At 41.4% G+C, this 27136-nt stretch overlaps 1 protein-coding gene across 1 annotated transcript in view; it reads right to left on the reverse strand.

Moving 5' to 3' along the window:
- Nucleotides 1–1161: 1161 nt before the first annotated feature.
- The window catches only part of il11ra (interleukin 11 receptor subunit alpha), a 43917-nt gene continuing 17942 nt past the window's right edge, over nucleotides 1162–27136 (reverse strand). The window contains exons 2-12 of the mRNA XM_072658275.1: nucleotides 24798–24894; nucleotides 19215–19281; nucleotides 18600–18766; nucleotides 17913–18027; nucleotides 16231–16397; nucleotides 15902–16065; nucleotides 12729–12873; nucleotides 10819–10914; nucleotides 9800–9902; nucleotides 8303–8382; nucleotides 1162–7897 (exon numbers count right to left, since the gene is read on the reverse strand). Of these exons, the coding sequence (XP_072514376.1) occupies nucleotides 8304–8382; nucleotides 9800–9902; nucleotides 10819–10914; nucleotides 12729–12873; nucleotides 15902–16065; nucleotides 16231–16397; nucleotides 17913–18027; nucleotides 18600–18766; nucleotides 19215–19281; nucleotides 24798–24894 (1200 nt within the window). The 3' untranslated portion in view covers nucleotides 1162–7897; nucleotide 8303. The remainder of the gene's footprint in view (nucleotides 7898–8302; nucleotides 8383–9799; nucleotides 9903–10818; nucleotides 10915–12728; nucleotides 12874–15901; nucleotides 16066–16230; nucleotides 16398–17912; nucleotides 18028–18599; nucleotides 18767–19214; nucleotides 19282–24797; nucleotides 24895–27136) is intronic.

The following is a 27136-nucleotide window of genomic DNA, read 5'->3' on the forward strand; positions in this document are numbered from 1 at the left end:
TTACACAGACCACAGACCAGTCATAACATTAAAACCACCTCCCTAATATTGAGCGCTGACCCCTCAAGACATGGACTCCAGATGACCTCTGAAGGTCTCCTGTGGTATGTGGCACCAAGATGTTTCAGCATCAGATTCTCGTCCCGTAAGTTGTGAGGCAGGGCCTCCATGGGTCACATCAATCAGTCTTGACTTCCCATAGTTCTCCAGTTGTCCTTTCTTGGAGCACTATTGGTTGATACTGACCACTGACCACTTGGTGGTAAACTTTAGGGACTAAGTGGCTTAGCAGACTAATGCATGAGCAAGTTCGAATCCCAAGCCAGGCTGCTTTGCCATCAGCAGCCTAAGCCCAAACGAGCACAGCTGACTGTGCCCTCTCCCCTTACCACTTGTGATCGGTGGCAGGTCTAAAAGAGGCGGTGTCTGGCTTTGCATGTATTGGAGGAGACATAAGGCCTCTAACCCTTCTAGTATTTGGGGCATTGCTAGCGCTAGGGTGGGGGGTTCATTGGCAGTACCAACCTGGCAGAAAAAGGGAAAAATTCAACCCCCCCGCCAACCCCTGATACCTGTGACTCTTCATTTGCCGCATAATGTAGATCCCACACCTTGACTGATGTCATCGTAACCAGATAATCACGGTTGTTATGAGCCGGTTAGGAGCAGGTAGAGCATTTACACTGTTGTAGCGACTCAAATTCTGTTCAAAGCTAAATTCACAAAGCCACATAAGAGGTGTATGTATACTGTGTATATCACTGCTGTCCTTCGAAAACCATGTATCTCCATTTGTTATGTCAATTTTCCGTTTTCTCCATGGTTTGAACCCTGTAGCTGCTTCTGTACGCTCCATAATTCTGGATGAACGGACCAATAGAAATGCTCTAAATTACTTGAAATAAACTCGTTTACATTAGCCTCCATTAAAAGCAAAGACCATGTTTGCCTTCTCCTGTAAACTCTGTTGTAGACTGTTCTAAAGATTCATATTTCTCATTGGACAGTGATGATATACAGATGTATGTAGGGACGTGTATAAAAGGGGTAAATAAGAAGTTCTAGTCCCCGAAGGCAGGGTTTGTGTTGTGGCCAATCGATAGTGACCCGAGGTTTATTATTATTATTGAAAAAAGAAGAAATTCACGATTGAAGCCAGAACATGTGATAAAATAACCTTTATTTCACGAGAATATGAACAGAAGAGTAATAAACAGCTTATGTTGTACACAAAAGCAAAATATACTGTACATACATTTATCATGGACTTCTTTGCATTCGCCACCCCACCCTTAAACAGACAACAGTAGCCCAACGTTTACCAACAACACAACACACAGATAAGGCAAATGTATCTGATTTTTTGGTTTGTGTTTTTTTTGTATGTTTTTTTTTTATAAACATGCAAGCGACATTACAGAACACAGGAGAACAAACCAGTAAAATCTAAAATGTAAAACAAACAACAATAAAGGTGTAAATTCAGTCTTTAATGTAGTGTCTCGATATCTTCAGAGTTTAATGTCTTATTCAGTTTTAATTAGAGCAACTCTTTCATTCGGCTGCTGGTTCCACTCCTAAGAGCAGCACTGTGAGCCAATCAAGCTTCTAATCAGATACAGTGAGGGGACACACACCAGCCGGCTAGAGACAGTGTTTACAGTAGGGCCTGTAGACAAACATGAGATATTATTATTATTATTATTATTATTATTAACAACAATAACAACAACAATAATAAAAATAATAAGAAAAAAGGAAAAGTGCAACAGAGGTTTCTTTGCCTTTCTTTGAAGACCACTTTTGGTTCCATGAGAATCCTTTTAAAGACAAAAGACCTCAGTCCGGACCACCTGAACCATTTATTATTATAATAATTTTTTTAATGGTTCAGACTTTCTGGCTAATTACAGGAAGTAAGTGATGCACACTATTGTCACCCATTAAACAACAGAAGTAGATAAAGGACCAGTGTTGCGCTGAAATCCATCCCCCCTTCACGTACACGCGCATCACAAACCTGTATGGGCGCAGCAGATTACGCTCGTGATTCTGGTATCTACTGTAACTGTAGGTTAACCCCTAATAATGAACAGAAGTGAAAGAAACACGAGGGTAATCTGTTAAACTCGTTGCACTGAGTGACGTGTGTGCACTCGAAGGGAGCCAGATTCTGGCAGGGAGGCAGGATTTGGCACAGCACCTAAATAAAGTCTTTAATTATGGAACCAAAAGTGGTTCTTCTACGGTACTGAACCTCACAGAACCCTCTGAAGCACCCTCATTTTTAAGAGTGACACATAGGCCCTACGCCCTAGAACTGCAGAACATGTGTGTACAGTCCATTTTAGCATGCTAATCCATGTGCGTCCTTCAACATTCATACCAACAGCTACACACAGACCCTGTTTACACCTGGTCACTCCATCAGTCCTGAGTCTCAGGATTTTATCTGGATCAGGCCGTTCCGCATAAAAATGCAAATGTAGACGCACCCAATTAATCCAGAATCTAGTCCGATCACTTAAACCACTTCAGGACTGGTGTTCTGAGATGCATTCGACACACATGCTACAGCAGTGTAAACCAAAACTCCTCCCGGTACAACCGAAACATCAGTAATAACTGCTGTGAAATGAGTGCATTTGCATATTTCATGCCACACAGCAATCAGATAGCAGTCTGATTAACCAGAGATGCATTTGACTTCCCAATGTAAAAGCATGTGGCTGAAATCAGATCAGGATACAATCCAGATACCGGTCACGTGACGGGACCAGGTGTAATCGGGTGTAAATCCCATCTGACTGAAGCATCAATACTTCGGAGACGACACACTTACAACCTGATTCTCTGACCCTTCTTGTCAGGGGAGGTATGAACATACAACACGCACATTTATACAGTACTGAAGACTACGACTACCTAACGTCTACCAAACACTGTCCGCCCTGGTTCTGAAGAGCAAGCACCGTAGCAGAGCAGAACTGATCTGCTGTGACAGTTTTCATTATACTGTACACTCCAAAAAATAAAGATGCTTCTAAGGGTTCTTTGAGGGATGCCTTAAAACAGAGGTTTTTCGAGTAGGTGGGAGTAGGTGGGACACTATGTGGCTAATCAATGACATGAACAGTTCCCTTCACCTCCAGGAGAACAAAGTCCAGGACAGGAAACTGGATTCAAACTCCGGAGTGGAAGACCTGGGCCATAGAAGAACCACTTTTGGTTCCATGAAGCTTGTTTGGGGTGGATTCACAGAAGTGTCTTCAGAAGGAAATTCTTAGATTTGCTTTTTTTCTTTGTTATGCTTCAGAAAAAGCAATATTCTTCAAAAATCTTTCACTTAAGAATAATTTTGGTTTTCTTCAGAAAAAGAAATCTTATTTTCTTAACCTGTCGATAGCTTCACACTTGTCGTAGAGTGTAAAGAGTCTCTAGAGTCTCTAAAATGATCAGTTTAAATGGCTGAATTACTTAAGAGTTCATGTGTAATTTAACTGGATTAAACATGGAGTTTCTTCCTAAGGTACTGTTAGCATCTCCATTAGTAAAAATTCACGTCTAGCTAGTTTTTCCTCCATTTTGCTCTTCACTGCATTTGTTAAGCTGAATATTAGAAAATGAAAAACATAATTTCGCATTATGCTGAAGCTGTTAAATTAAAAAATTAAAACTTTTTAGAGAACATTTGAGAACTTTGAATTGCAGTAAAGAATGAAGGTCTTAGTGTTTATCTTAAGATCCTTCATAAATACACTTTTGTGAATCCCTCCAATCCACCTAATCAAGTAAGCCCTTCCAGAGTTGACGGAAGAAGCTGGAGCAGGAAAGCACTGAAAAGATGCAGGGCAAGGGTTGGGAACTACTGCCATGGAAGAACCACTTTTGGATCCATAAAGAACCATGTTTGTGTGTATATATATTTATATATGACACGACTCAAAGAACCCTTTGTAGAACCCTTAATTTCAAGAATGTAGACAACAATAAAAACTGTCAACAACTGGTATTCTTCTTTAAAGCACGGATAAAACGGCACCATTTTCCATAACCTCTGACAACTGCGGAATCAAAACACAGTTCCGACAATGCTGCTGGGATCAAAGCAGCTTTAAAGGTGAAATTAAAAGCTGAAGGCATGCAGATCCTTTCTGACTAACTGTTTGGAGTAATAAAGTCTGGAATGCAGTCATTTATAATGTGCAACGGCTGCTGGACTGAAAGGGAAAAACAAGGAAAATCCCTTCTGATGATGTACTTCGAAGGTAGCTGAACGAACTACAGCTGCTTTAGGTGGATCTGTGTGGGCGGCTTGTTTGAAAAGTGTTTGGTTTTCTTTGGGTGAACAGAGAAGGATGCCAGACTGCTAGAGTTTGTGCAGGTCAGGGTAGGAAGCTAGAAAAACTACAACTAAAAAAACTACATCCCCAATCAGTCCTTCCCACCTTCGACACACGTCATCAGATAGGGCACCTCCCAGTCTGACTGGAGTGTCTTTTTCAGATATCCAGGTCAATGAAAGTTTAAAGGTACCACAGAATGCATTTATTGAGGTTTTAAGGTGTTGTTTGATGTATAAATAGTACATCTGTGACTTGGTGGGGGTTGGGGTGGTAAATACTCAGATGCAGTTCAACAAGCCTATTTACCACCCTGTTATTTAGCCTCAGTATGAAATACATTTTTCTTTTATGATAAGCTTGTGGGTATATTTTGATGAGCTCTGCTCTGACTGGTTGGTTGGGGGCACTGCAGCGGCTCACATGAGCCACTTAGCATAGCATAGCTTTGTTTGTTTTTTTAGCACTAACGAGACAAATTATTTTTCCTGCTCAATTGCTTGGCTTTTGCTTCATCGGGCTGCTTCTGTGCTCCCATTTTGCAGACGCTGGCACAGGAAAAGCTGTGGCCTGGTTTGCGTAGGAACCCATATTCCCGTAACTGGCAGAGTCTGGAAGTGATGTGCGCTCCAGTATCAACAACACCAAATTCTCTTGAACTTGCAGTCTCGTTATACTGGTGTCGCAACTTTAGCGATGTCAATTTTGGGGGATGTAAATATGAACTCTTATTATTTATTAATTATATATAAGTTTTACATTCTAGGGCACCTTTAAAAAAAGTCCTCACACCAAATTTCCCATGAGTAAAAATTGCCATCTGAAATTACCAGCTTTTCAAGGCACTCTATTAGACTGCACCTCTGCACCATAACACTGCATGACACATCAGGCAGTGCAAGTGCTATTACAATCTTAGAGATGCACTGAAAACGCCTGTCACAAGACTTTGAAAGCCTTATGGTTAAGGTTAACTAATCAAAAATGGTCAGATTACAATGCCTGTAGTCCTGATAGCAAAATCTAAACATCTTACATACAACGTAATTACTGATGCAGGTAATACAAGATCACAATATGTCTGTGGGTTTGTACAGAGAACAGCATATCTGTGCTTATTTAGGATACATATAAAAACAACAACAACAAAACAAAACAAACAAGCAACAGAGAAAGCACACATGCACACAAAGCTTTATGTCACTGGGAACGATATTTTTATAGAAACTTTTATACAATAAACATAAATCTATATAAAACAATAAAACTATGAAGATAAGCTTCTACTGAGTATTCAATATAATGAATATGCATTAGCTTCAAAATGGATATCAGAAGTTCGGTCTTGTCTTGGAATTTAAAGACCCAATCAGGAACTGCTACAGTTTTAGTCCAATAAGAAGGCACTCTGTAGCTGCTGGTGGCTAGGCTTTGCTTATTTGTCAGCTGACCCCGGCACTGGAAAGTATAACCTACAGTATTACATAATAGTGCCCTACTTCTAGGGCCAATTCCCAAACCCAGATTAAGCCTAAGCCTAGACTACAAAGAATTCCTAATGGTGATTAGAGGCACTGCAACCTTAAGAGGCGGCTTAACCTCGGTGTGGGAATCCAGCCCCTGGTGCGTACTGATCAGTGGTAGTAGACTGATGTGACTAGCATCAAAGTGGGCGGACGTAGCGTTAGCTGTTTTGCCCAATGACTATTAAGAGGCATAGTGTGATATGCTAGCTAGCACAGGGAATACGCTATGCCAACAGACAGTGAGCAATCCCTTTCTTTATGTAATACTTAAGGCCTGAAGATTAGAGAAGTAGGCTTGGAACCAGATGATTGCAGAAGGTTCCCAGGACTGGCAACAAAGAAGCGAAGGAGTGAAGGAACAGCGCTTTTCCCTTTCTCAAAATTCAGTTGTCCTTAAGCAATGCCCTAATTCCTAGCTTCCCAGGTGCTGAGGCGGCTACCTATGGGTGTGTGTTCTCATTGCCCTGTTCCTTGGGGCTAAACGGTTTCTGGTTCAATCCCCTGTAGTGAAGCAGTAAAGGAACAGCACTTTCTCCTTTCTCAACATTCATGGCTGAGGCACTCTTGAGAAAAGCACCCATCACCCCCCACCAAAACCAAAAATGCTCTTTAGGCCCTGAGCTGGCTGCCTACCTCTCCAGGTGTTGTTCTCAGTGTCCTAATCACTGTTGTGAGTGTGTGTATGATCACTACCATGGGTGGGTAAAATGCGGAGGTTGAAATTCTTTATGCAATGGTTGTAAAGTATGTTTCTACTTTGCATCCTCAATGCAAATCAGTCTCCACTCAAACCTGATTAGCGGCAATCGCACGTTTCTGCCCATGAGGTTGACAATGAAATGAATAATGCAGTGATCTTTCGATCTACTATAAGGTACAGTATGGTCTGTAGACACGCTAGAAATCTGTGCTTACCTTGATCCCTATTCCTAAACTCAGTGCTAGTCCTGCCATAGCTGCGGTAAAAATCCTGAGAGGGGCTTTAACTCCGTCTTACACGTCTTGTAAGTCTAATGTAAGACCAAGTAATTACATTCACTTTCTGTTCTGATGCTCTGTGAATGCCTGGTTTTTATAGGACAATTCTGTTTCTTGAGGCAAAAGAACACGATGAACTGCATTCTTTCAGAGCACCAATTGTCTCTCTTTTTTTTGTCTGTCCAATGCCAACTTACTGTCGTGAAGGCCTACAGGGTAATTACTGTTGGTTTGGCCACACACACTAAAACAAGCGATGAATTCTTGAGGGACATTACGGCTGATGTCATTAAGTTTTAAAGGCAACTTATGGTTCAAAACAAGCCTGATGAAAAGATTGCTTGCAGATGTGTCCACCTGGGCCAGGCTTTAAATGAGGAGAACCCTTTAAAAGGTCAGAAAATGGCAACGGCATCGTCAATGTGAATGGAAGAAGACACCCAAAAAAAAACAAAAAAAAAACACTCAGCTTCCATCAGTGAAATGTCCAGATTCTAATTTTTCTCGTCCGCGTTTAGCAGCTATGTTCAGGTTGGGGAGAAAGTAAAGCAACTGTTCACCAGGTCCCTTCCCCTGCATTGAAACGTTGAGAATGCCAACTTTATCCATAATGCCCAATACGCGGCCTACCTCTGGCTAACAGCAATGCTCCGTTTCTCTTTTTTTCACAGCATTCCAAGTGTCAACACAGCCAAATGGCACAAGTCTGCATGGAAAAGCTGAAGCAACAGAAAATTGAAAACATGTACGGGTCGAAATACGCTGGTTTTCGTGGTCCGAAGCTGGTGATTCTGCTTTGCGTGTCAAAGAAAGACAGCCAGTAACTCTTGCAGTTCTCTGTTGAGTTGTGCTACATTGCAGAGTTGGAAGGGTTCACAGTTTGTGGGACTCCGAACTCCGCTGAAAGGAGCTGATCCCCCCAAGCAGCAGCGGAGAACACTGGAATCGTAGGTGTTGGAAGTCTGTTGTCGCTGCTACAGTGGCAGTGGTGATGATTCCCTAGGATGAAGCCCTATGAGGGCTGAAAGAAGAGAGAGCCGACCTGAAAATCTGAGAGGGAGAGCGAGAGAGAATGTAGAAAGAGGGAAAGAGAAGGAGAGCAAAAAAATTGAGTCGAAGGAAATGAGGGGAAAGATTCTTCTTTCGTAATTATTTCAGTGTGTGACCGCTGTGGGCCGATTACAGGCTGCCACATTAATACAGAGCAGATATACAGTACACACGTCTCTGATATAAATCACACTGTTTACACTGTTTGTTCTCTTGGAGTAGACAGAGGCAGAGTTGGACCTTCATCGTGGAAAGATTGGCCTCATCTCCCTATATGGTCACATCAGAAAAGGTGTGCAACTGGCATTCCTGTTTTTACAGCACATTAAAAAGCCCAGTGCCTGAAAGATGGGATGTTGAGATGTCTTGAGAAAGAGCAGAGAAGGTTCTGGCATTCTGACTCACTTTAGATTGGCAAGGACTTCATCTTCACCATGGAGGTCAGTTCCTGTTTCGTCACGCTGTCCCGCCTCCTGTTTCTTATCCTGTGAATATAAACAGAAGTGTGTTGATGCTGCTTAGCCCTTACCTTGCCTTTAGCACTGGGACCTGCTTAGTTTGAACTGGATGTGAGCACAGCTACGTGTACTGTTGTTTTGTCCTCAGAATGATCCTTCAAAGCTGACACTACTCATTATCAACAATCAAACAAGAAAAACTGAGCATTAACAAACCCAACATTTCCAAAGATACTAAAAGACTAAGAAGCCTTTAAAACATCTTCTAATCATTTGTCTGTAGGTTAAACCAATAGAACAATTTAATGTACAGTACTAGTCAAAACACCTGGATGAATGTGTGCTGATCATCAGCTTAAAAACATTTGCCATCCAAAAGCTAGGGTGACCATTTGCACACTGGAGACACACAACTATCCACAGTAATTAGGATGTTGTGGCTGGAGGGTTTTCAGTGGGCCCAATTGTATCATTAGGCTCAGTTTTGGGCAGATTCATAGTATTAGGATCATGGTAAAGCTTCATTAGAATATGTGAGTATTCATTCGGTAAATACACTGTTTCTGCCTGCTGTATATATTATGAATGGCAGAAACAAAACATGCTTTAAATGATTGTTAAATATAAAACTACTAAATATTATATAACAAATATTGATATACTATCAAATGTAATTAATCAAATTTAAGGAACTGTAACCCCCCCCCCCTTATTCCTCTGTGTATAACAGAGATGGTCACAAGTCACAAAACGAGTCTTTAGGCTGCACGAGTCCAACATACACAAAGCATATATGATAAACATAACGTAACAATGAACAACTCCAGACTCCAAAGAGTCCTTTTCTACTGCCAATACTTCACTACAGGGACTAAACAAGCTGTGTGTGTGCTTTTACACATCCACATTAGAAGAGGTGTCCACAAACATTTGGACATATAGTGTATTTCAAGCCAAGGTAAGCTTAGGTTATTAAATTATATAATTATGTATAATATATATATATATAGCTGGAGTGACAACAAAGCGGCCGGTGGCTAAACTAAAACCCATCCTAAACTAAAACCTTCTGTTATATCCCACAACTTCCTGTAGCCTAAAGCTAGCGTTTACGCTGCTCCAGCCAAAGCCACGCTGCGCTGCTTTAAGAACACTTGACACCGCTTATCAATATCCCTCTCACACAAGCCGGAGGTTTGTGGTTCAATCCCAAATCAACAAAACCATGCGTGGATAATGGAAACACTCTTCTTGTCCACGTGTTATTTTTGACGTGTCCGAGTCGTGCAGAGAGTCATTAGAGAAGTCTATCTGTATACGACTTAGGGTCAATTCACTCGAGTGCCCGTCTCTGGTGTATACATCTTCAGATATAATACAAGATGTTTTGTATAGCTGATTGATTTAGTGTAATGATTAATGTCTGTGCTGCAAAGATACTCACCATAGAAGGACTATGATAGTGAACACCACAGCCACCATTACTGCTGCGAACAGGCCGAGAGTGATCAGCAAGCCCAGACTTCCGTTTTCATTGAACGACGGGTCTGGACAGCAACAAAATGACAGAGACTAAATATTATTGTTACATTGAATAGCGACAGCAGAAACATCCCAACAACCCAGACCTTCTAAAACTAACAATGACCAACAAAACTGTTTTCCCCTTTTGTTCTCAATTTTATAAACAAAGTCATTAGATTCATAAATAGGCCAATTCTGCCAGAAGCTACAAATAATGACCGTATTCATATGTTTTTTTTTGCCCCAAGCCGTAGTAACCGTAATAGTCCTGTTTTACAGTGACCGCCTTGCCGACCATAAACGAACATGCTCTGGCTATTCCAGGCCTGCTGAACAGAGTCCAATTATTCCCAGAACACATGTTTTCAACTCAGAGAAACCCTTCGTGACATTTATTTAGTAACCCTGAAACCCTACATCAGTGTGTCACTACCGGCGAACGGACTGAGAATGCGTATTTCACTACATTCTGACAATGCGAGTGTTTGGAGTTGCTGGAATGGGGCTGTGTGCGCACTAGCTCGGAGAACACATTTGAATCTGGTAAAAGCTGGAAACAGTTAGCTAATTAAAGCAGAGTGAGTCATGCCGGCGCCGGCCACATGGCCTGCATTTACGGAGGCTGATCTGCACTGTGATTGGTGGATGCTGTGGAGTAAGTATGGAGAAAGCCCAGCCTCCACACACCAAAGGCCAGACCATCTGGATAAAGCAGAAAAAAAAATGCGTCTATCTGGACGAGATCTCAAAGACATCCAACAACGCGTGTTCGATCTGAGCCTGACTTGTGCTCTCTTCCAGTGCCAAAACCTCAGAGCTTTCATCGGGCGAAAAAGCGCTCAGCCCAGAGGAGAGAAAGAAGTGAGTACATGTTTCAGTTTTTATCTCGAAAAATTCTTGGCAGTTCCTGATATAATGAACTGGCCTGCGATAGCTTACCTGGAGACTTTTCCGTCGCCTTCACTGGAAACGTTGATGGGAAGATTGGGATGTCGAAGACTTCTTCTGTGGTCTCTTCAACAGTGAGCAAAGGGTCTGTAATACAGAACCATGTATGAGAACTTGGTTTTACAGCTCAAAGTGTCCTAGAATGGAAAACTGCATTTTCCTTGGTATAGCTAAATAACGAGTGTTTGGTACATGACCAAGTGACACACCATGAGCCTCAAACACTGTTGACTCTTCATTGAAAAGAAAATCCTGCAGAACCAAAACAGAGCTGGAAAACGGGCCAATTCCAAAACCCCCAAACTGTTACATAACAGTCTTGGCTCATTTTATTTACGCCCACAAAATTTACATACACCCCACCCACTAGCAAAAGCCTAAAGGCTAAATGCAGTGGCTACTTCAAGAGAACACGGAAGCAAGGCTGAAAAGACAGAGGACTGCTGTGCGTCGCCATGTGTATCCAGTGAAATGAGCGGGTGCTCGGCTAAAAGCTGACTCTGAAGATGACTGGCGACAGGCCCTTTAGCTAGCTAACCATACACCACCAGAGAGGACCCAAAGAGGACAGCAACACTATCCAGTAAGACTCGGGAATAATTACAAAAGAGAATTTGTTCTTGTTACAGTGCTAAGCTAGGCAAGGTCAGGCTATGCTTTGCTTTGCTATGTGAGTATTGTGATCTGTCGCAGTCAAGTAAACCAGCCTCACAAGTCCTCAGCATCTTTTCATTCTGAGGCAAAATAACAGGGTTGTAAATAGGCTTGTAAAACCGCATTTGAGCATTTTCACCCTGACTAAAGCCACATACTCATTATTTTCACATCAGAGAACAACCTATAATACTGAACACATGCATTCTATGGCACTTTCAAAGCCACCGTGGACAAAACAGACAATCACAACAGTAGAACTATATGAATTGACTGCATTTCGGTCCACTTTTATAGATGACAGAGGGTGTCAATGTCAGAAACCACATAAGTAAGTCTATTCCACGGTGCTAATTGGTGGCTATATGCTTTCATGGTTGTTAGCTCTGGTGTTGAACTGAAGAGGCAAACTAGAGATGGCACAATACCAACTGTTCTTTTCTGAAACCAATACTGATACTTAAATGTTGTGCTTTGACTGATAACGATCCTGTATTTTTTAATAAAAACAACTAAGCTTTAAAACGAGCTATTTCATTAATTAGCATCTAAAACGCTCTACTAACCAAACTGGAAAAAACACACACAGCTAATATCACGTCACACAATGTGTATTAACTATATATCAACTGTGTGCTTCTTCCCGTGGGGTAGTAGAGTGCTGTAGATGCTAACTTTGAATGAAACACACAGCTAATATCATATGTTTTAGGCTAGATAGGCTAGAGATTCTGCCAGACTATCACTATATCTATTCTATACACTGACCAAAAATGACTGCTGTAACATGGAAGGTAGTTGGAGAAGCAGCATGGTCACATAGTAAACGCTTTACGCTGAGGTTTAATAAGCAGCCAGGTTTAATTTGCAACCCTGACTCACTGATTCACTGTAGCTCAGACATGGTATCAGCCGTGGTTTCAGAAATGTGTCGCTTTCATGTGAAAAATAACTTTCTCTCACACTGAAACTTCTCAAGAAGACCAAAAGAGGGCGCCACATCAAATTAATGCCTAGAAAAACACTGGACTGCACACAGGCACAGCCACACTGTAACTGCATGCTGTGTGTTGTCTAAGTAAATGCTAATTGTGGGTGTCAATCAGTGTCGGGTGACTCAGTAAAGAAGCTTATATTTGAAGGGGAAGAAAACTCCAAATATTATCACAGTGTTTTTCCCTGTGGTTTTTGGGAGTGTGCGAGTGTGTGCGTCCCCTCGCAAGTGTGTGACCATGTGTGTGGCTCACCGCTCCAGGGTCGGGCCTGTACCACCTGACTCCACTCGCTCCACTGGCTGTGGTTAATGAAAGCGTCCTGGGCTCGGACTCGGATGTGGTGCAGGTGGCCCACCAGAGCGTCCATGATCATCATGCTGGTGTCCTCCGTCTCCAGCTGGACATGAAAACAACCACACACACACACACACACACACACACACACACACACACACACACAAACACACACATGCTTTCTGAGCGCAAGCATGAACACAGAGATGGGCAAGGTTCCTCTGTTGCTCCTGGCAAGTTCCTGGATTATAATAAAACTCATTCATAGTTCAACATATTTTAAACATGGTGTCTGGGGTTTTGCAGTATGCTAAAAAGAGCATAATGAAGGCTTTCGAAAATTCCAATCTGAAAGATATGCTTTTAAAACATTTCAGTCTCTCGAGCTTTATCTGTTTGCTCAGCAAAGGAAAAATGTGTAAGGCCAAGAATACACTGCATGGGGCTGAAAATCTATACGCTGGGGAACTGCTCACATTACAGAATTTCAATACCGAGTGTTTGACTTGGCATCGGTGCAGCATCCAGCTCCAGCATCCAAACTCCTGTGCGACTAGATCTGCTGTCTGTTTGGTGAACTTTATTTCACAGCACTTTATGAATGATTCAGGGTGCCAGATAATTCGGTCTAAACGGTCAGCTATTCTGCATTTCATTTGTCCACACGGAAAGAGCTACACTATGAGCACAATGTGCAGAAGAAGGCAGTGTTTAATAAAAAGTATTTCTGACTCTGGTGTTTGTTTGTTTGTGCCTAAACTTTGCATTTAGCCACAAGAACATTAGAGCGAGGCTTTCCTCTGGAAATTATGCAATAAAATCCTAACAGCAATGTTCCAGTATCTAATAGAAAGTCTTCGCAGAAGCTGTTACTGCAGAAAAGAAGTGCTGGATGACCAGAGACCAAAACCTGCTTCCTGCTTCATCCTGATTGTGTTGAAGAAACTGTCTCTAATGTCCAGGGAAAACTTTCTACTGCATTTTGGAGCATTGCTGTAAGGATTTGATTGGATTAATCGATAAAAGCAATCATGAGGTCAGGATGATCACCACACCACCTCATTCTCAACTCCCCAACTCATCCCAAAAGTACTGAATGGAGCACCAACTATCTTCCACTGATCCACAGCTCAATACTGGAGGGCTTTATTCCCCACTAGCCAGTGCCTCGCATTAGGCATGGTGCCAATAGGTTCATGTTTACCTGCTCCAGAGAGTCCTATTATTATTGTTATTTTTAAAAAGCTTTACATCTAACTGAATGTAACTTTAATTTGGGCAAAGAATTTAATTTCTGCTAGAAGAGACAATCAAGCAACACATTCAGGTAACCCACACACACACAGGCGACTCTGAGAGAGTCAACATCTGGAGTTCTGATGAAAGGCCAAGCTGTCAGGGGCTGAAAGATAGCATCAGCAGCTTTGAGATATGTGGGGAGCTGCGATGAGAGAGTGAAGAGGAGACTGGAATGGGGGAAGGGAAAGGAAAGCTGCTGGAACACGACTCAGAAGCTACAGCAGAGCAAAGCTTGTGTGGTAAGACAGTGTGTGAGACTGTGATAGTGTGAGAAGAGCAATGTGCTAAGCCAGTCCTGTCCATCACTCCACTGCATTCACACCAGCACCGCTGTCCCGACACCAGTAGAACCAAGAACTGCATGATTAAGTCAGACTGTATGCCAGATTACTTGGAATTAGAAGTTATCCAGTCACACCTTAGTAAATATTAACCAGATTTAGTTTATTTATTTATTAGTTAAAATAATATTAATAATTCAACTTTAAGTTAGCTTTTCCTCACTACAGTTAATATTTGACCAAAATGTCACATGCATACCTATTTTAACAAACGCTTGCTTCCTTTTAAACTCCATTAACTTATTAATATAAACCTTTTTTCATTGTAATTCTATAAACAGCTACAGAACTTTACACTTCATGCTAAAAAAGCTTAAAACATTTTTTCGTATCCGTATTTACTGCAGTTTCCATTCCTATATGCTAGATGCTGTTTAACATTATTTTATTTATCCCCTTTTAAGATTAGTTTTACTTATACACAATGTGTGCAAAAGTATCCAGACACCTCATCAAATTACTGAATACAGAAGTGTTAGGGTGCACCAATCACTGATAAGTATTTAGCAAGAGCAAAGAATGGAAGACTAAGGCCACCATGCCCTATGCATCCGTGCCCATGCATTGGCTAGGGGGGTAAAAGCTCCCATCTGTAGAGATTTTAGGTTGTGAAGTGATGGAGCTCTGCGATAAGTTAGACCATGTCATGTCTGCTCTTTATTTTTGAATAAGCAGGTGTCTACAAACATTTGGACAGTTAATGTGTTTTCATGTCAGTGCTGTCTTACAAAAACAGCACTGTTTAAGAAGAAGAAAAAAACTTCAGAGGCTGATTAAGATCCATTCAAGATATTCCAAATTATGCCCGAAATGCAGGCTAGACCTAGGTTCTCTCCTCCACATGTTTTGGTCCTGTTCCTACATTGAAGGCTTTTGGAGAAAGCTGCAGAGACTTACTGAGATTATAACTGGTGCTAAGATTCCTTTAAGCCCTAAGCAGACCTTGCTAGGTGATGACTTCTTGTATCAGCAGATGAGGAAATGACTAATGCTGACAGTAGGTTTAATAAAACGGCCTTAATTGCTGCAAACAAACGTACTGTCTCCTAAATCTCTGATGTGACTAAAAGAACTGTACTGACATATTCCGTCTTCCTTTGCTTGGAAGGGCAAAATTTGTTTATTTTGTTAAGCCTTATAGTAAGTAAACCTGATGTATGCAGTAGTAAATCTCGCAGTTGCTCTTGATTAATAAAGAAAAACACTGAGGAAAAAAAAGTATTACTTGTCAAAAGGATGTGTGTCAGCATTTTACATGGACCTGGAAATTCTTTCCCCATGAAAACAGGAAAGTAAGAGTCCAGTAGATAACAAGCAGTGGGCTGAAAACTAAAATGGTCCTCATCATTTTTTTATTAGTTTTAATGGCGATTATTATTTTGGTTGCAGCTTTTGACCTAATGCTTTCTTTAAAAGTTGTATGTTGTCTTTAACACTTAACAAAACTGTCCTGCTACTGAAAAAATAATGAGTCTTCAAACAGGAACTGACCTTGGACCAGAGGTTAGACCCTACTGGCCTGTATTGCAGCTCAAACTTCAGCGGGAAACCGGCTGTAGTAGGCCAGGATTTGGGGAGATCCCACTGCACAAGCAGCTGAGTGGGTTGACCCATTACTTCCAAACAGGTCACTGCTTCAGGAGAGTCAGGCTTTACTACACACAGAGAGGCACAGACAAAAGGGACACATTAGAGAGAGACTGAAAACTGTCCTGGAATAGGACACTTCTCATGATGTTCTAAAACCGATGTCCTGCACAACACATTATTATTTTAAAACAAAACACAAGGGTCTTATTAAACCTCCTTGGCCGACTTACATGACTTTTGCAGATCCACATAGGTGATGGTGGAATTGGAGCCCAGAGGATTGACTTCTGTGATGTTCACCAGGTACTTGGGCTTCCAAAACTCAGGATTGCTGATGATGCACTCGTTGACATCAATAAACTTCTGCTCACAGTGCTGCGGCCTTTCGTCATTCACACTGTATGTGTGTAGGGATACAATTACACAGATTCCGTAGGATAAGTAGTTGAATGTCTATGTCTATGTAAAATGTCTATGTTTAAACAAATTTAAGGAGGGAATATTTTGCTTTTATTCACAATGTCAGCATTTATGCACCATATCAGTAGCAACTTAGGGCCTCCCCCTGTACTTACTTAAAGCAACATTATGTAGCAATTCTACCTTAAAAAAGCTTCAGAAGCATGTTGATGCTCCACTGACTCTAACAGGGAGAATGACGTCTCTGTCATTGCGACTTCGGGTCAGAATGCTGCTACTACATTATGGAACTGGTGGAGCTGCATAAGACCCCTCTCCAGAACTGCTGTGTAACACTGCGTAACCATAGTCCTGTATCCTGTAACATTACTCTACCACCTCAGTCCACATGCTTCTTTACCTTGAGATGCCTCTTCTGTATCTCTTAGCTTGTCAACAAATGTATGTTTACAGCTGAGAGGTGGAACTCAAAGCATGATTTGTATTTACAGCATTGAGGTGAAAGTGGATTACACACTAAAATGTAGGGGGAGCCAAAAATACAAATTCTTGCATAATGCTGCTTTAAAAGTGTTTAGTCACAATAAATAATAAATAATTAGTTTTCCTCTGCATTTTACAAACTTTGTAAATTATTTATGTAGATCCCCCCACTGTTAACTGGCTGTTTCTGAGCTGAAAGACACAAGCCTTACAGGGATAGGATTAGCTGGGGTAACCTAGCGTTAGCATTTGTTTGTTTGCCTGGCCGCCTTTCTCTGTGTAATTTTTAAGTTACATGTCATATACTGAGGCTTTCTATGGTCTCGATATGGCCTTAATTTAATATAGGAGTCATGAAGCACCTGCATGTTGTGTATGCTTATAAAAAAAAATATTTGGCACTTCTGGACATGGGGCAGCGTGTATGTGTCCAATAGGCTTTACGTTACATTGCAAATTAATGTTATTTTTTATTATTTTAACAATAAAACCTCTCTAACTTAATGTTAGCTAGTTTCACCTTCCTTCCTCTTGTCTCCCGGTCTTCGTTTCACTTCCTGAATACGTCATTTTAATTTAAAAGCTCTCTGCCCAGTTTTGTAAGTGTGATTTTATGGCGTTGATGTAGCATCAGCAGTAATTTTGCTGGGACTGGGATTAAATTCCTGAAAATTTGAATTTCAAAGAAATTCTGTGATGCTATCTATGCCACACAGAAAGTCTCAGCTGTGGGTGGTCTTATGATGGAATTAATTTGCAATGAATTTGGGTTCTTTCTGTCAAGACAATTTCACTATGCCAATATGACATACAAACAATGAACACAATGAATGTATTAAGTAATATTACCAGTTCAATTCTCTTTTAAATCTAACCATATATTCACATATTCTGCATTTCTGGTGATTTAATTATAGTTACTGATTATTTAAACACAATCAACTGAAATACTTTGGCTGAATGTTCTCAGTAAACTAGTGGACACTCAAAATAAGCCATATTGTCCAACCTGTAAGTGGTGATGTACTTGGTGGGCAAGTGTGTTGTCACCCTCTGTGTCCAGGAGCACTGGATTTTGAAGTGATTTGGCACTCGGCAGGAAACACTGAGATAACTAGGAGGGTCTGAGAGACACAAACAGGACACAATTCCTTCACACAAGTCTACACAGCACACACTACCATCCACAACAGCACATGGCACTTATATTGCCTTGGAAACCCTGAGGGGGCACTACAAGGGCTAAACATGAAAGGCTGGGCTTGTGTACATTTGGATACGGGCAAGCTCGCCCATCCGAACAGGAAACTGGAGATCTGTGATGTAGTGATTTCCTGTGAGAGGAAGTGCTCTGAATTCTGCCACATGAGGACACACACACACACACACACAGTTATTGTCTTCAGTGACCCTCTCCCCTCTTTGAGTGGACAATGCTGAAGTGCTTCCATTTTTACAAATACATTTCCGGACCTGCCAACAATGTCCACCAACAACAGGAAGTGATTGTTAGCAAAACATCAATGAGCAACTCAGAATTTCTAAGAATTAATATAACCTAATAATTTGGGTTATTTTTATAATGTAGAAATTACATATCTTATGGTACTGACTTTATTCAGTTCTGGGTTGTTTTTAATAGGGATCTTCTGATCCATTTTTTGCCCCCCAATATGTCCCAATACAGTTTACTTACGGCCCAGGCGGATTCTGATGGTCTGCAGGAGGACCCCCCTCAGGTTGTGACAGCTGTAGTTGCCCTCCATCGAGCGTGTGGTGTTGGGTAAAACGAGGGTGCCGTTGGAGGTGTGTGTCTGCCTGAACCGCACTGAGCTCCCATTCTGCCGCCAGTGAACCGGAGACCTGCCAGCCCATCCAAAACTCACAGTCATGATCATTCTCAATCACACTCGATGATTTAAATAAGCCTGGCCTGTAGCAGGGAAATTAGCAGCATCTGCAGCAAAACACCCCTTTTTCACCACCTATAAATGATCTGTTTGTGATTTCAATCACATCTTTGGCAAGGGGTTTTCCCTCAGCTATTACATTTATTGGCCAGGGCTATCAATTCAGTCCAACAGGTGGTTTTCCATACCCTGCTCTGTGTTGCCAGTTTCAGAGTCTGGGGAGTTTTTGCCCCAAATAATGGTGAATAGACCCAGTGTGACTCAGCTCCAGCCACTTGGCCAGTGCCTCCACAGAAGGGTGTGAAGCACGCTGTTATCAGTGTTTACTGGAAGGCTCTGCTCTGCTTAGCTCTTCTGTCACGTAGCAACAGCAGTGTGTGATACAGACTGGGTGGACGTACCCGCGTTGAGCACCTCCACAGGTCAGCGTGACACTGGAGCCCAAGCTGCCGAACTGGACGTCTGAAACTGGATAGGACAGACAAGGGTCAAGGGGCGAAAAGCACTGGGCGTGCAGATACAGTTGGTATATTAGTAATAAAGGGTGTAAAAAGCCTTGAGTCAACAGTGTGAGCAAACAGTGTTGGAATAAAGACAGCTTTCATATTCTAAGAAGCTCCTTGGTTAGAAATTTCACTTCATGTTAAAAGCCATTAAACAACACTGTGGTTACGTATTAAACACTGATCATTCCCAGAACACCAAATACCATTACTTTGCTTTCATGCAAATGTAGTATCTCCAAAACGGCAAATTTCAAGAACAAAAACACCTACTTAACTTTCATTCAAAGTCAATGAAGAAATATTTTATTCCAAATCATTTTGAAGAATTTCTATTGGTCTGTTTATCAGGAAACACTATTAGGACAAAAGTAATAGGACACCTGCTCATACATTGTTTCTTCATAAACCAAGGCTAATAAAAGATCCTGCTTTTGTTGGAGTAACTGTCTCTACTGTCCAGAGAAGGCTTTCAACTAGATTTTGGAGCATTGCAGAGAGGATGATTGCATTCAGCGAGTAGACCAACGGCGAGGTCAGAATGTTGGATGATCACCTCCCCAGCTCATACCAAAAGTATTGCATGGAGCACCATCCATCATTCCAGAGAACAGGGTTCATGTTTATGTGCCCCAGAGAGTCCTACTATATTGGCAGTACTTCTCTTCTCACAGGCACTAAACAAGCTGTGTGTATGGATTTGCACATCTGTGTCAGCAATAAGTGTAACTTAAAGTAGTTGAAAGCATTCATTAGATGGGATGTCCACAAATATTGTGTCAGAAAGTGGAAAACTGCTAAAATGGGGTTCCAAGATTATTTAATGACAGCGCCGATAGCTAATAGAGTAGTACATTAATATACTGTATGATGTGATGTATTAATTGCAAATCAACCAATATACCATCATACAGACCAATGCTAAATAGCATATTTGTCACTGTACAATGCACAGCGAAATGTGTCCTCCGCATTTCACCCATGTGTGGTAGTGAACACACACACACACACACACACACACACACACACACACACTAGTGAACTAGGGGCAGTGAGCACACAAACACACCCAGAGCAGTGGGCAGCCAACTCCAGCGCACGGGGAGCAGAGAGAGTGATGGGCCTTGCTCAAGAGCCCAACAGTGGCAGCTTGCCGAGCCCGGGTATCGAACCCACAACCCTGTCATCAAAGCCCAGAGCTCTAACCGCTACTCAGCGAAGCATAGAAATGTCTAAACCTTTAATGGAAGTCTATGGAAAAAGATTTTATTCCAAGTCATCTGGAAGTCATTTCTGGCCCAATCATCCATAAAGCTCAGGGCACAATCTAACAGTTTATTAACATATCAAATTTTAAAATTCAATTTCTTTATTACTGCAAAACTCTGAATGCTAAATAAATGAACAGCTAAATATTTTCAGCATGACCTCATTCAACACATCCTGCAGGGAAGATTAACGGTGAGATGATGAAACACAAAACAGCTTAACATTCATCGTACTGTGATACAAAACAAATGCAAAGCATAATACCTTAAGCTCCTACAAGCGTGAGACACACATAACTGAACTGAACACTCTTCACCTGTCAGATGTGTTAGACTAACGGACAAGTCTCTGCCCATCTTTCTTAAATAAACATTTAAAAAATAAACCTTAATGAGTCTTGGCTTTACTTGGAATTATAAATTGGTGGAGAACCGTTACATTAGGCTACACTGACCTTATAACTCATTTGATTTTATTTAATAAGCAAAATTCACTCTTCTAACACTAAAAAAAAACACTTTGTAGGCACCTTTATTTTAAGCATGTAGCCAAAGCAGTATTGGAAGCAGGTGCAACTGTATGTAAACAACGGCTACTGTATTGTTTGCCACACTGCAGTATTGAAAATGATTGGATTTCCCGTACATTGTGCAACACTACTGTACTCCATTAGATCAGTGGACTGCTTTTGCTGCTGCTGCAGGGCTTTCGGAGAACTGAAGGTAATATTTTGGCGAAAGCGCTCCCTTCTGTGCCATTTGAAATGGCACTTTATTGCCCTAAATGAGCGAACCGAGTCTTGGATCCAATGGCAAGCCAAGGTCTGACTGTATGCTGGAGTAGAAGCAGATTGGGAGTGTTTATGTTCCTGTCCTTTACCACAGTATTTATATCAGGGGTGGAATAACAGCCATTTACTGCCAAGAGCTGGACAAAGACAGGCAAATACACACAGGGCCTCACTCACAACCGAACACACACACTCGCGTATGCTCTCGGGAATGGCTGGCCTCCAGCACCCAGGGTCTAACTGTACTGCAGACATGGTCGTGCTCAATGTCTGCTTTCAGGGAATATTGGCAGAAGCATATTATTTAAAAACCCACCACATTTCTCACATTTCTCCAACTCCTGCCAGCACAATTACCGCCATTTACACATGCACACACACACACACACACACATAAACGTGCAGAGCCGTACGCACACAGCTTGAATTAATTGTGCGAGCATACATACAACACATGGGGGGACTGCGCTCGGCTTGAGATTCACAATACAGGTGTTTATTGTTTCTACGAAATGAGAACACAATTGGATCCCTGGTTCTGGTTTCGGCAGACTTTTGAAGGCCGTAAATTTGCAGACTGCTTCTCTTGGCTTTTATCAGTTAGTTGACTGCGATAAAAAGCTGGATGGAGAACTAATTCTGAGGAGTTCCAGGCGCTGGCTTGAGGCAAGCAAGGGCAAATAACCACAAACACCATTTCTCGATGATTTCAGTCACTGGGTCATTTCATGAGTAGGGGCACTGTTTCTACGGCTTTGCAAATGCATTGTTCGGTAATTACCATCGTGAAGCTTTTCTTCTGATGACTCTTCAATGACGGTCATATTTGTGAAAGTGTTGCTGCACAGTAGAATAGTGCACCACCACTCTAGCAATCCAAGGAGCATGTTGTTTTTTTGGAAGGCTTTGGTCTTCCAGACCTTAACTTGACCTCCACCATTCCTGTGAACTGTAAATGACGTTTGGTGCAACGTATTGTTTGATATTTGCTATCAAAATATTGGCTTTTACGGTAGTGATATTGCAGCAGGATCCAGAGTGCAAACAGCACAGTGTTTTACTGCACACTGTGAGCATCTCGACCAATCACAGTTCAGAATGCGTGTAGAAAGGAGTTGAATTCTGCTACATTAGTGACTGACTTCTCCCACGATTTGATTGACACAGCACCAGTTTCACGATTCAACCTTCTCATGGCATTTTATTTAAGACAAATTTGGCATAATCTACTAAAAGGGATAGAGCTATTGGGGTGAGCAGTGGTAAGAGTGGCCTGTACACTGGTGCTGGCAGTAGGCCGGTCTCAACTTATTGTACAATATATGGACATGGCTCGTTTTTGCTGACCTCGATATTGTCCATTGTGTTAAACTTGCGTGTATTTTAGCCAGTCACACTATTCTGTTCTCTCGTCTGCTCTCTGTCAGAGGCGAACTCGAGTCTGAGAGGAGACATCTATCAGGTAGGAAAATCAAAAGGCAATTAGTCTGTCTTTATATGACAACATCACTCTGGTGTCTCAGTGGAAAGCAAAGTTTGTCTCCCCGTTTTCTTTTTTTTGCTGATCTAGGATCAGCAGATCTACAATCTAAACTGTGAATTTTGTTAGACCCCTAGCGACAGGTGAAGACGTATTACTCGAAGCTAATTGCTTCCCCAAAGACTGCACAATTCCAGCCAGAAAGTTTGGAAGAGGGAGTTCAAATGGACTTGGTTTAAGAGCCTCATTCCAGAGCTCCGGTGAGGAAATATTCTGGCTTTAAGTAGAACGAGCGAGGAGAGTCCAGTAACGTGAACGAGCCGGTGTGCAGACTTTGTTTAAGAACAGTGTTTTTATTTTATCCATGTTTTATTTATGTAGGACCTTTAAACATTATATTCAAACTCCAATGTCTGAATATTCCTAATTATCCAAAGTTCACTGCTTATTAAAAGGGTGTAATTACATTATTATGATATATTATTGTTAAACAAGCATGGCATTCAATGGTTTATTGTTTATTACGTTGACAATTTATCATCCCAAATTTAAAAAAGGAATTGTGACCAGCCTAGCTGGCAGATTACAAACTTTAGTGTTCAACTAACCAGATATGAGATTATTGAGCCGTTGTGCAAGCACTTACATTATATCATAAACATTATGAAGGAAGCTTTGTAAAACACTTTGCTATCTTCCTATAGCCTTCTCCTGCTTTGTGGATATCAACGTTTTTACTTTTTAAAGTGTTAAAGCTCTTACACGCTGAACGCAGAATTATTTGCACATATTTAAAATGTGTGTATTCTTACGAAGCCTTTCACACCCAACGAGATTTTTTAGAAGATGAATATCTGACTGATTTGTGAGCTTAGTACTTCTAGGTATTAGTAGGTCAGACCCATGCAGCACTTCCATTGTTAAGAAACCCACAGGTTGCAGCACACACAGCATCACAGCGTGCTAATATCACTGGTTATGAGCCATCATACCGTTAATCTAAACAAGCTAAATCCAGCTTAAACAAACAACAAAAACAACAACAATAATAATAATAATAATAATAATAATAATAATATTGTTAATAAATAATAAAATGGTTTCAGGTTCTGAACATTTTGGCGAAACTCACTCATCCTGAATTCTGTGTACAGATTTTGTGGAGAAATCTCAATGTCGTGTATCTATGATGTCTATGGTTGTTTTGCTTCCTTTCCGTATCATAGAAAACCTCATGACATCCCTACTAAAAAGCCTTTTAATTTGTGTAACCTGATCTTTCCTAACAATGAAATTCCTGAAAATCCCACAAACAACAAGCTTATAGAGATCTTTTGGGAAGCCTAAACTTTTGAACAGTCCTTATTTACTTTTTTCACTCAAAAATAATAAAAAATGAATGCACTGACCTCATTTAAAATGCTAAAAATAATATGTCATATTATTCACAACTCACAGTACCAGAACCAGAACCTGACCGGGGATTCCCAAACATTTGCATGGCACTGTGAGAGTAATGCTACAGGCAGCATTATCAATAGCGATGGTTACTGGTATGGAGCCAAAATTAGCAGAAAAAGCTATATCAGATCCTGGATGGAGAAACTAGAATGAATCCGACTGAAACCCATAACAGATCCAGCCTGAAATAGTGCACACTTCACACACACTGTGTGATGTCATGTTGTTCCTGTGTACTTCTTCCTGTGGGGTGGTAGAGTGTTTGTATAGTTTGAACAGAGCTGTTTCTAAACACTTAAAGGCTCTTACGTGACCACCCACCCCGGTCAAATTATAAATTTTGTTTGTTTTCGATCAGAAAAAGTGTCTTCCAATGTTCAACAGAAAACAAACACGTCAGAAAAATGAGAAGCTTTAAAAAAAGAAGCGCAGAAATCAATTAAAAAGGATATGCATGGATTACTGTGTTCACTGAGCTTACCTTCATTGCTCCATATCTCTGAGCTGATGTGGACAAAAAACAGAGTGAGGATCCCAATGACTATTAGACCACCAGGGCATGACACTAAACCAGGCATCTGTGAAGAACAAACACACATGTGATGACAGGTTAGTTGAGGGACAAGCAATTTCAGGTAATGCAATTCCATGTTTGTGATACACCACCTAGGTTCCCGATTAGCACTGAGAGAGAGTGTACGGAGTCGCACTGAGTAAGGTAATGGAGTACAGCCCGCCCCAGGTCCTACCTGCCTGGCAGTCAGCGAGGCAACAGGCATGATAATTACAGGCAGGAGGTCCCTGTGACAACGCAAACAAGACATCCGTACCAGATGTGTGTACTTACGCTGTCCTTCCTCTATAAAAAACCAGCGTGGAGTATAAACACCACTGCGTCGCGTATTTGACGAGGGAAGCGAAGCGTCCTGCAATTGCAGTGTCAACAGCACGGCCCCGCTAGCTCTGAAGCTTCCAAACACCGTCCCCATGATCTATCCTAAGTGGAACCATATTTAATGTCTCTAGTTCTCAAAGTTTTCACAAAACGGTCTCAAGGTTCTTTGGAAAACCACATAGTTGAAAATCAAATCTGCTGCTTGTTCAGTTAAAAAAAGAAGGCGTGTGGATGTTTGACTCGACAGATTTAGGCTGTCTTTGCTGGATTTAGTTCTGGAGTTGTGTGTTTATCAGCCCACTTCGAGCTCCACAGCTATATTAAGTGAAGACAACTAAAATAGACCCAAGGCAATGCCTCTCCTGTTGGTCGTGGGCGAACTGAAGAACTGAGGTAAGCTGGGTTTTACTTTGAGACTTTGGAGCAATGTCGCCTTAACTGCACGTCAGGCACGGTTATTCGCCTTCTCAGAATAAAACTCCGGCTCATTTTTAGCTACATGTTGCACATTAGAAGAGTATACTAATGGTTAAAACAGAAAGTCACATATTAAAGGAGCTGGGAGTGTGAGGAACCTTTAAATTGGTAAAGAATCTTAACATGAACTACTTTAAACCTTCAAAAAGTTCTTCACACATACACTATACAGACAAAAGTATTGGGACATTAAAGGGTACTAAGCTATTCTACTAGATTTTGGATTTTGTACTGCTGTGAGGATTTGATTGTGTGCAGCAACAAGAGCGTGTTGGATGCTGATCACCACACCCCACCCCACCTCATCCCCAACTCATCCCCAAAAGTATTGGATAGAGCACAATGCATCATTCCAGAGAACACAGTTCCACTGCTTCACAGCTCAATACTGGGGGGCTTAATACTCCTCTAGCCCACCCCTGGCATTAAGCAGCATGGTGCCAATAGGTTCATGTTTATCTGCTCCAGAGAGTCCTATTCTATTGGCAATACTTCTCTACAGGGACTAGACAAGCTGTCTGTGTGCATTTGCAACCTAAAGTAACTATATGCATTCATTAGTCACAAGTGGTGTCCGCAAACATTTGGACGTACAGTGTGCCTTCACTGTCCCACAGAAACCTCATCAAACATCGTTACAGGAGAAGGAAAAAACCTTTGTTACTTTTTGTTACTGGAGGTCAATGTAAAAATATGTTGTTGCATCCTGAAATTGACACAACGTAAACAACTATGATTTATATTTCACAAAAAAGTGGAATTTTTTTTTATATCACATTCATGACATTCATGATATAAAAACGCTATATGGAAATGTTTGCGTGTCTCCACCCTGCTCTAATTACTTCTGCAGCGGAGATCCGATCATTTAAAATATGCACTATTATCATGGAAATGATCAACAACGTTTTTCGCAAATCCAGATAAATCAAATAATCAAGGCAACTTAATAATGACTAATTAAGGTGTGTAATCAAGGCTCCTCTAGCTTGAAGCATTCGAGTAAACACAGGAGCTTCTGACCAGCATTCCAACAAGGCCAACTCATTCCAATCAGCACAGAGGAGAGAGGCTAAACTGCTGCTGTGATCACGTAAATTCAGCAGGGAAGGCAGAGTCCCAGAGCAAGATTGGCGTTGAACAATGCCGGCCAAAAACCATTAGCTCCAAACAAACAGGCGGTGAGGTTCACAAGCGTTCTCACTGTAAACGCGCTGTCAGTGCTGCGAGCATTACATGGTGGATAGCTTTCCAAATCAATAAAAAGATGATTGTGCTATGGGTGACAGAACGCATCGTACATGGGTAAACACCACTAAGGTAAACAGTGGAAACTATGACGTGCGTCCTTGTAATTTTGATAGTGCTGCAGCTGAGAGAGATCCACCCTCAGTACCGTAACCAGGACTCCGTGTTCCTGATTACAGGCATCTGAGGGGAGAGATGGA

This window comes from Salminus brasiliensis, chromosome 16, assembly GCF_030463535.1.
Source record: "Salminus brasiliensis chromosome 16, fSalBra1.hap2, whole genome shotgun sequence".
Lineage (NCBI taxonomy): Eukaryota > Metazoa > Chordata > Actinopteri > Characiformes > Bryconidae > Salminus > Salminus brasiliensis.